This window comes from Cyberlindnera jadinii (genome assembly GCF_001661405.1).
Source record: "Cyberlindnera jadinii NRRL Y-1542 unplaced genomic scaffold CYBJAscaffold_18, whole genome shotgun sequence".
In the NCBI taxonomy this organism is placed as follows: domain Eukaryota; kingdom Fungi; phylum Ascomycota; class Saccharomycetes; order Phaffomycetales; family Wickerhamomycetaceae; genus Williopsis; species Williopsis jadinii.
In genome coordinates this window covers 172,407-181,873 of record NW_017963669.1, presented here as the reverse complement: position 1 = coordinate 181,873, position 9,467 = coordinate 172,407, and the positions used below count along the sequence as shown (strand labels likewise).

Here is a 9,467-nt window from a genome sequence, read left to right as displayed (position 1 = left end):
GACAATGTGATCATCTCTGACAATGTGATCATCTCTGACAATGTGATCATCTCTGACAATGTGATCATCTCTGACAATGTGATCATCTCTGACAACGTGGTCATCTCTGACAACGTGGTCATCTCTGACAATGTGATCATCTCTATTACAATCACGTCGATATGAGGCCAGTTCCTCCAATTTAAGCAACATATCCGTATCCAAGTCCAAACCCCTCGCCTTAGCGATCAAAAGTACCAAGCCATCCTTGTTCAACTTATCAATGGACTGTTTAACTTCTTCATTATCAACTGTCCAGTAAGATTCACCTGTCGATTCATCATGGAAGAAGTGATCCCCAAGATTCGTTATAACCAATGACCATTGTGGAACCAGCGGTATTCGAAACAAGGGTACGCTTCCTTGATTGTCCCTCTCTATAATTGGTTTGGTATACGTGGATTCCTTCGTCACCGCGTTATAGTAGTACTTATGCCCTAAAAAGCCGTATGTTAGTTGGTGCCATGGGGGCGAAAAACAGAAGAAATCTCAACTGCTTCAAGAAATCACGTCATAACGGTAAGACTCACCGGACGGAGCAACGTGAGAGGTCCAATTATCTGGCAAGTGTTCCATTGGTTGGCCTCGTGTTAATCTGGTTTTACTGGTTTTACTGGTTTTACTGGTTGTCATCCTTGACCATATTGAAAACGAGTTCGCGAAACCCTTAGAAGAAAACTTCAACAAAGAACAACAAACAAACAAACAAGCGCACAAACAAACAAGTACGCAACGAACATCAACGGACGAGCGATACAACAAGCGCCGCAATGGGATCAAGAAGATACGATAGTAGAACAACGATCTTCTCTCCAGAAGGCCGTCTTTATCAAGTGAGTTTCTATAGTCTATGTCATATCCTGAAGGTGGCATCCGATGGCGGGCAGTGATATGTATATACACGACTGGTGGCAAAATTGAAATCACAATGAACTAACTCCCAAGTCAGGTTGAATATGCGTTAGAAGCGATTTCTCATGCCGGCACCTGTATAGGAATTCTTGCGGATGATGGTATCGTGCTGGCTGCTGAGAGGAAAGTCACTTCAAAACTTTTAGAGCAGGATTCCTCCGCTGAAAAGATCTACACGCTAAACGACAACGTTATAGTTGCAGTTGCTGGAATGACATCCGATGCAGGTATATTGATAAACAGCGGACGTGTGCAGGCCCAATCGTATCTCAAGACGTACAACGAGGACATTCCGGTGGAGATGCTGGTTCGCCGTTTATGTGACGTTAAACAAGGCTATACACAACACGGAGGGTTGAGACCTTTTGGTGTATCCTTCATCTATGCAGGCTATGACGACAGATATGGCTTCCAACTATACACTTCAAACCCATCGGGCAATTACTCCGGCTGGAAGGCAACCAGTATCGGCGCAAACAATGCTGCAGCTCAGACCTTGCTTAAACAGGATTATAAAGATGGAATCAACTTGAAAACAGCTTCAGAATTGGCCTTAAAAGTGTTGTCAAAGACAATGGACTCAACCTCTTTAACAAGCGAAAAGATTGAATTCGCAACAATCTCAAGAGATGGAAAGGGAGAGCTAACACAACGTGTTTGGAAGCCAGCAGAGATTGACAACTTGTTAAACGAATCCGGTATCGTCAAAAAAGATGATGAAGATGAAGAGTAGTGGATATATATATATATCTATATATATGATAGTGTTGAACCCTTACGTAAATTGGAAATAGGCTAAACAAGAAAACATAAAAACACAAATAATCTAAGGATACACAATTCCGGCAAAAAGGGTGTATGTCCCCTTCTTTCGTTTTGAAGCTAACACTTTATACAGGATGGAGGGAAAAGACACACATAAAGCTCCATTTCCTCAAAACAAAAACAACCCAATAAAAGTACATCACAGTGAGAACTTGGAACTACGACAGTTACCCGTCAAGATGTTTTTTGGAGTGTCATAACCAGCATCTTCCCACAAGGTATAGTTGGCATTCCAGTAGGCGGCTCTGTGGTTCATGATGTAGTCATAAGTTGGATGGTCAGATGGATCACAAGTGACCTGATTCATACCCTCAGGTTGATAAACACGGACGTAATCAATTCTCATGGTTGAAGGGAAAACAATTGAAGCCCAATCGATATAAGCCCAGTTATTTGAAACTCCCAAGTTTAAAATTATTGACATTGGTTCTTTAGAAATTCTTCTCCAATCGACATTACCGTTTGGGTGTAGTGCGGTGGCGTAGATAGTATAAGTTGGATCATCACCAACAAACCATGTACAATACCCATCGTCATCATCATTTCGGTACTCAAATCCATATTTTTGGAAATAAGGACCTGCGGTGTCTCCCAGTTCATACCATGAAGTGTTCAAAGTAGACACAGCAGATACAGCCTGCTGGAATGGACCACCTGCATAAGTATTCATAGCCGTCACTGTGAAGTTGTAAATTTGAATAAATTCATAATCTGGCATGTACCAGATGTCAAATGGTGCAATTTGCATAGACTGTGAAGCAGTTCCAACTCCCAAGGTAGAATCAACTGCACCTTCAATGACATCTATTTCAGGTGCACCTCTACCAACACCTTGGTTTGGATGGTCTTCACCGTCACAGGTACATACACTCAACCTCTGGCCTGGAAGATAGCTGATACCATCATGAGATGATTGATTGGCAGTGATACCGGCATCACACGCTTCATAAGTGTATGGCCAAACACCATTAGTTGAAGCCAAGTATCCAGGTCTACCTAAATTTCCCATTGTCCAGATACCTGGCCATAATCCAGTAACATTACCAAAATTTGGTAACATTGCAGACACCTCAATCAAACCTTCTGTGAAGCACATCTTATTCCAAGACTGAAGCATACCTGATCTGTAAAACAAATTATGATTTTCGAATGCATCCATTCTCAATTCCAAATAACCATTTGTAGTTGTTGCGGCATCAGGGTCGTACCATTCTAAATCATTTGTTGCAGCATAGTGGATATTGACAGCTTGCCAGAATTGATCATCACCATCGTAAAACGTACGACCTTCAGCGTTAAATTCATCTGAAAATACCAAAGTCCAATTGGTCCCGTCATTTGCCAATCTAGTGAGTGCACTTTCAGGCGTATCCGGATCAACCAACGACGTTCTAATAGCACTCAAAGTTTGGTATTGGTATTGCGTTAAAACTTCATAAACTTGTGTATTTGAACCATGAGTAGTTGCTCCTGTATATGTTAAGGCAGGAACAATAATGAAAAGCGCTATTGCACCAAGAAATAGAACGATAAGACCTATCAAACCACCCGTTGATCTCTTGTCCATATTTTTGAAATCGCTCATGAATCTATGCTTATCGGCATATGCATCTGCGATTGGATCAGGGTTATGCAAATAATCATCTGGCTCCTTTTCATCAATGTGTAGGGGAAACGAGGATGCAGGGTATCCACCAAATGGACTAAAGTCGGCATCAACCAAGAACGGATTCGAAGAGTTTTCTGAAATTTCGGACGTTGACAATTGCGAAGATAGAGACCCCTTCTTGTTATGACCCAATAGGTTTGTATTGGAGTTCGTGGAATTTGCCATGGATGTTATTCTTGAATCACGCCCCATGGATGGATATCGATCATATTCAGGAGGTGAATAGATATCGTTGTTTAGATTTGGCGAGCTCTGTCCGATTCCAGATATGTTTGAAGATGAGTAAGAGTTGTAATCGTTCTTGCTGAGAGAATTCGAAGAGCCTTGTTGGCTGTAGTAGCCGTTATAATCGATAAACGGTTTTGCTGGTCTCTTTGAAGTAAGATGCGTGGTGGAGTCCTCACTGCTGTTTGTCAATGAGCTCGATTCCTCTTGCAAAAATGGGTTTCTTGGTTCCGAATCATCGGAATCACCGCTGTTGTTGTTGTTCGCCTGAGGCGAGCGGTCGGTCAAATTTCTCGTAGACATTTAGCTCAGTGCAATCAGAGAGAGAATGAGATCAGTGATATGTGTGTACACGAGAGGGAAATCAGTAGTTATGGATAGTAGCAAGGAGCCTGAATCAGTGAAGAACGTAAAAAAACAAACAAATGAACAAAGGGTACAGTTGGCGGTTAACACAAAATGCACCGAAATGGCTTCTTCAACACAGCGCTTGCTTCAGAGTAAGCGAATCGCAAGAGAATGAGTTCAAGGCTATCGAAAAGATATAGATTCTCCCTATTTGTGCTGTCTATTGAACACGTGAAATTGATAGTTTGCTATCAGAACTCCCAAACTTGCAAAGCCAAAAACGACAGAAAGGAAAAGAAAAAACAGCCCCTTCCAACGGGAAATGAAACGGTGCAAAATCACACAAGGGAAGATGCTAAGGCTCAAGAACGGTAGAGAGACAACGGGCAACTGAGACGTTTAATGAAGGTAAAGCACACAAGGGACAAACGCTTGTTTCAATGAATGTGAGCTTCAAGACTGGGATGATTTGTTTTGTGTTGAGCAAATCAGAAAAAAAAACATAAATAGGTAGACCACAAAAACTACAAAAACCACTCAGACACAAAAAGGAAAAGCACCAGAACCAGGCCAAAAAAAGAACAGAAAAAATGGTTGACGCACATATTAGGATTCCTTATGCGGCGGTGCCTCCTTTGGAAAGCCTTCATTTTCTCTCAGTGATGTGTGTGTGCTGTTTTTTGGTTTTTTTTCCAACGGTTGGAGGGTGAAGTCCTGCGCTGCCAAGGTAACCAAGTTGGAATGCGAGCATAAAAACCACACAGAGAAAATCAATTGACGCGTCGGGCGCACCAAATAGGCAATATTCGCGGAAATGAGGCAGGGCTTGTGATTTCAACATCCTTCGGGAGAGAGCAGCAACTGAAAACAGGGGAAAACCCATGGAAGGGAGCGCACGGGCTGGAACATTTGGTTTGGAATTTCTTTTTATTGAGTTATTTGACAAGGGCATTCACGTGACACACACGTGACTGGGTTTTCGCTGGTGTGGTTATAGTACAATCCTCAACCTCTCATATATCACCATCTGCATACGCATACATGTGTGACGACTTGTATCAACACTTTCAGTCGCCATTGCGTAGACGATTCCATGTGCTCTGAGGTGTAGAATGCGGACTAGAGCCAGTTCGTGGGCTTTTGTTTTGGGGCAACGTATATACAGGTGGTAGCATCTGTTGAGCAGCTTCATCTCCTTGCATGGGACCTCCATTGATCTATCCGGATGAGGAAATTGTATAGATACCAAACAGAGTTAGCACTGTATGGCTTAATGTCAATGAAGTGGTCACATAACAGGGCCATTATATATAAACAGAGAGGAGATTGAAAACCGGCAAATGTATATAACTCCAGTGAATCAGTACTCTTCGACTGTCTGATTCATCAGTAGAACAACTACAACAGCAACAACAAACGGTACAAAAAATGAGATTCCCTTTGACTTTCGCATTATCTATCACAGCTCTCATTTCAAAAGCTAGCTCACAATCATACTCCGTATCGTGTGAAACTCCAGAGCCAGACACAAGCTTGGTTAGTGTTGCAACTTTGACCAACGGTCATACAGAGAATAACCAACAGACCATCCTCCTGATGTCCATGTTCATGGTTACAGAGTATTACGACACATGCAATGGACAAACCGAGGTACCAAGTACCTCTCAGGTCTCATCATACCATACCACAATCACTTACTTCTAAAAGCTTCATGCTAAGATCCAATGAACTCTATTGTGTATTGCCCCACTCGGCATTATATATGCCTGTGTGAACAAACTTGACTGTTTTTATCTCAATACCAGTATAACTGTTTAACTCCATAATCGTAGGATGATACACGTAAAGAGCCTTGGTTCCCTGCGATAGCTTTATTTCACACGCCGGTATGCTGCTTGAAAAGACAGTGACAAGCTGTCTTGTACAAGCCGAGGAAAGTTATAACACAACGCCATGCCACAAGACACGGTAGCCTAGTAGGTTAAACAACTAGGAAAGATGAGTTATCAGCGAACTAGTGATCAGTGGCAACGGGTTGTTACCAATTTGTCCTTTAGGTCCCGGTATATAAACTGTGGCTCCTTGTAATAGGAGAAGACCATTGTGGCTAATACCCTATTACTTTCACACTGTTCGTAGTGCACGGGATAATGCTCAATTTCAGCCACAACGTTAAAGCTACAAGAGTGGAGACCACACTGGAAGCTCCACTTTCTCATAAAGAGTGACGGATTGGATGATATGGGCCACTGTGAAGTTATATAAAGGGGGTGTGATACCCTCCTTGTTCCTTACGTCCACCCTGTTGAGACAGTTGCAAGCAAACAAGAAATGTCAGCCACAATTCAATTACCAGGTATAGGCCGTAACATCAATCACGTCTCTGATATCCATTTCAGAAAAGATGAAGACCAAGAAGATGCCACTGGGCTGAAAAAAGTGAGCCAATCTGAGTATAAGACCGTTGAATACCCTGAATGGCTACCAACATGGGATCCCAAGGAGAAGTACGATTCTTACTCTGATGATTTCAACAAGTCATTCAGTGATCGTGGTCATCTAGCCCACCCACAGCTGAGAAACTTATTCCCAAAGGATAGTGAGTTTCAAATCAAGAAACTAAGTCCAAAATTGGGTAGTGAGGTGAGAGGAATCCAACTCTCACAGTTGGACGATGCTGCAAAGAACGATCTGGCACTTTTCGTTGCTCAACGTGGTGTTGTTGTCTTTAGAGACCAAGATCTAAAGGACAAAGGGCTCGAGTTCAACAAACAGTTCGGTTCCTACTTTGGGCCTCTCCATATCCATCCATCATCAGGTGCACCTGAAAAGTACCCTGAATTCCATGTCGTGTACCGTAGAAAAGATGCCAATGAGTACAACAAGACTTTCCAGGACAAACTCTCTGTTCGGGGATGGCACAGCGATGTGACGTATGAGAAGTATCCACCGGGAACCACTTTCTTCACAATATTGCAAGGGCCCGAGACCGGAGGAGACACAATCTTTAGTGACACTGTTGAAGCCTACAACAGGTTATCGCCACAGTTCAAGAAGATTGTGTCTGGGCTCAAGGCCAGACACTCCTCAGAGACACAGGCTGCATTTTCAAGAGCTGGCGGTGGTATTGAGAGAAGACCACCTTCCACCGTGATCCATCCCTTAGTGCGTATCCATCCGGTGACAAAGGCCAAATCTCTATTCGTGCCAACGTTTATAGAAGCCATTGATGGGCTCAAGAAAGAGGAGTCCGACGCCATCTTGAATGTTCTATTCGACCACGTCAACCACTCGCATGACCTCCAAGTCAGGGCCAGCTATGAACCTGGAACCGTGGTTGCCTGGGACAACAGAAGGGTCCTCCATGCTGGCACCTTTGACTGGGAAAGTGGTGACGTTCGCCATTGCTACAGAATCACGCCGATGGCTGAGAGACCCGTCACTGAGGAGGACGACTTGGAGGAGTGGAACCGTTGAACCGCACCGTCTGGTCAACCGGCTCTCTCTCCCAATGTGTATCCTTTGTTTACTTCCACCACCTTAAACTACAATATATGTAAGCCATGTTTGCGAAAAGTAAACAAACCCGTAACCGTAGTAATCCGTGGGATATATACATCTGTCTTGACAACGGAGAAAAAACGCTGTAGCCAGAACAAACAAACAAACAAACAAACAAACAAACAAACACAACTACAACTACAAAAGACCGCGGGATGGTCATGGACAAAGCACCCATTTCTCAACCTGGATCGAAGCCTTTGAAGCGATAAAAGCGTTTGAAATCATCACCATGTCGTGAGTAGACGTGCTGTATACCGAGCAGAAGACCATGAAAGTGCGTTGACTAATACTTCCCACTACACTTTATAGATCTACATACATCACCATCGCAGATGTTCCAGTAGGATACACTGTTCCACCTTTCCCGTCACTGTACTGGCCGCTTCACAGCGAACAGTACCAAGTGTCGTATCTATATTACTTGGAAGATATGTGGCGGTTTACCGTGATCTGGACGGTGATATTCTTCTCAACGTTCTACGGAGCAGCTGGTGTGTGGGCAGCGTTCCTACACAGAAAAATCGCAAACACGGTCTGGATCCTAGTCGTGTACCTGGCTGTCGGCTCTCTCCAGGGCTTTGTATCCGGTACGATCTTTTCACTTGTGTGAGTATACCTTCACCTCCACAGAGCCTTCCTTGGTGTACTAACGTTGTTCTTCAGCCTAGGCGCAATATACAACGCTGGTGTATTTGCCATGTCCACCTGGATCCCGATGTGTGCCGGTGTGGTTCAGATCCTCTTTGTCGTCATCGCATCATACTCGCTGACTGCGGGAATCCTATGAACCCATCGACACTCACCGTGTTACTAACCATCGCCAGGGAAATTGCACTGTGTTGACGACACAACCAAGCATTGGCGCCGTTATATGCGGCGATAAGTCCTATGCTTTCCGCTTTAGGAAGTCAAGCTCCGCCCTGAACGCGCACTCTGCGCGCCTTCCCCTTTGGGCTCCTTGGGGGGGAGGTGCCGGGGGCCCCTATAAATTTTCTACTCAACATTGGCCTTCCAACACCGTCAACAACCTGCTGTTTGAAGCTTGCACGGTGAACTGAAGAGAGAGGAAAGGATGTCTGCTGCGCTGGTGAACCGTTCACTATCTACTTTAAAGACCGAATTGGAGTTCTTGCGTGACTCCGATGTCATTTCACAGGATTTCTATGATAAAGTGGTTTCCAAGCTCCCTGACCGTTATAAGGCTGGTGCCAGCCCTATAACGTTTGAAGAGCCGGAGCTGATTGAAGTCACCACGATGAGTAGCGTGACAACCACGGCGACGAATCCAAGTGGTGTTAGCGGTGAGAAGCCTCCGCTTCCACAGGAGGAGCCGTTGAAGAAGGCTTCAACTGGTGGTGACGTGGAGATTGTCGAGGCGATGTATGATTACAGCCCACAACAGCCGGAGGATTTGCAACTTCACGTTGGTGATAAAGTGAGGGTGCTGGAGCACACGTCTGCGGACTGGTGGAAAGGTGCTGTGAATGGCCGTGAAGGTATGTTCCCTTCGAATTATGTCAAGAAAGTGGAGGCTGGGTCGAGAGCACCTCCTGCGCCTTCGTACGAACAGTCACAACAGTCACAATACAACCAACAGCAGTTCAACCAGCCACAGCCATACAATACACAATACGCACAGCCACAGCCATACAACCAATTTGCTCCTCAGCAACAGTACTATAACCAGGTACAACCGTATCAGCAACAGATGGCCCCACAACAGCCACAACAAGTTGTTGTACAAGGACAACAGCAACAGCAGTCCACAGGGGCAAGTGGACATATGAAGAAGTTTGGCTCTAAGCTGGGTAACGCTGCGATCTTTGGTGCAGGTGCTACTATTGGCTCAGAGATTGTCCATTCAATCTTCTAAGCTGTCTATACT

The 9,467-nt window shown here is 44.4% G+C and overlaps 6 protein-coding genes across 6 annotated transcripts in view; 4 read left to right on the top strand and 2 right to left on the bottom strand.

The window, feature by feature from the left end:
- URN1 (Urn1p) overlaps positions 1 to 763 on the bottom strand; it is a 1,948-nt gene extending 1,185 nt beyond the window's left edge. Inside the window, exons 1-2 of the mRNA XM_020215837.1 lie at positions 570 to 763; positions 101 to 476 (exon numbers count right to left, since the gene is read on the bottom strand). Of these exons, the coding sequence (XP_020068379.1) occupies positions 101 to 476; positions 570 to 672 (479 nt within the window). The 5' untranslated portion in view covers positions 673 to 763. The remainder of the gene's footprint in view (positions 1 to 100; positions 477 to 569) is intronic.
- A 6-nt stretch (positions 764 to 769) lies between these two features.
- Positions 770 to 1,791, top strand: PRE9 (proteasome core particle subunit alpha 3). Its single transcript, XM_020215836.1, has 2 exons — positions 770 to 872; positions 989 to 1,791. Exons 1-2 carry the CDS (start codon positions 810 to 812, stop codon positions 1,682 to 1,684), a joined length of 759 nt encoding a protein of 252 aa, XP_020068378.1. The 5' UTR covers positions 770 to 809; the 3' UTR covers positions 1,685 to 1,791.
- Positions 1,792 to 1,927: 136 nt separating this feature from the next.
- On the bottom strand, positions 1,928 to 3,682 carry KRE6 (beta-glucan synthesis-associated protein KRE6; the record flags this gene model as incomplete). Its single annotated transcript, XM_020212129.1, has 1 exon — positions 1,928 to 3,682. A coding segment is annotated over one exon (1,755 nt), but the record flags the coding sequence as incomplete, so codon positions are not given.
- Positions 3,683 to 6,002: 2,320 nt separating this feature from the next.
- Positions 6,003 to 7,582, top strand: CYBJADRAFT_169550 (TauD/TfdA dioxygenase family protein). The gene has a single exon (XM_020215835.1). It carries the CDS (start codon positions 6,350 to 6,352, stop codon positions 7,493 to 7,495), a length of 1,146 nt encoding a protein of 381 aa, XP_020068376.1. The 5' UTR covers positions 6,003 to 6,349; the 3' UTR covers positions 7,496 to 7,582.
- A 229-nt stretch (positions 7,583 to 7,811) lies between these two features.
- On the top strand, positions 7,812 to 8,369 carry MAY24 (May24p; the record flags this gene model as incomplete). Its single annotated transcript, XM_020217428.1, has 3 exons — positions 7,812 to 7,816; positions 7,892 to 8,188; positions 8,246 to 8,369. The coding sequence occupies 3 exons, from the start codon at positions 7,812 to 7,814 to the stop codon at positions 8,367 to 8,369; spliced, it is 426 nt and encodes a 141-aa protein (XP_020068375.1).
- A 32-nt stretch (positions 8,370 to 8,401) lies between these two features.
- Positions 8,402 to 9,455, top strand: PIN3 (Pin3p; the record flags this gene model as incomplete). Its single annotated transcript, XM_020217548.1, has 1 exon — positions 8,402 to 9,455. Exon 1 carries the CDS (start codon positions 8,655 to 8,657, stop codon positions 9,453 to 9,455), a length of 801 nt encoding a protein of 266 aa, XP_020068374.1. The 5' UTR covers positions 8,402 to 8,654.
- Positions 9,456 to 9,467: the final 12 nt, after the last annotated feature.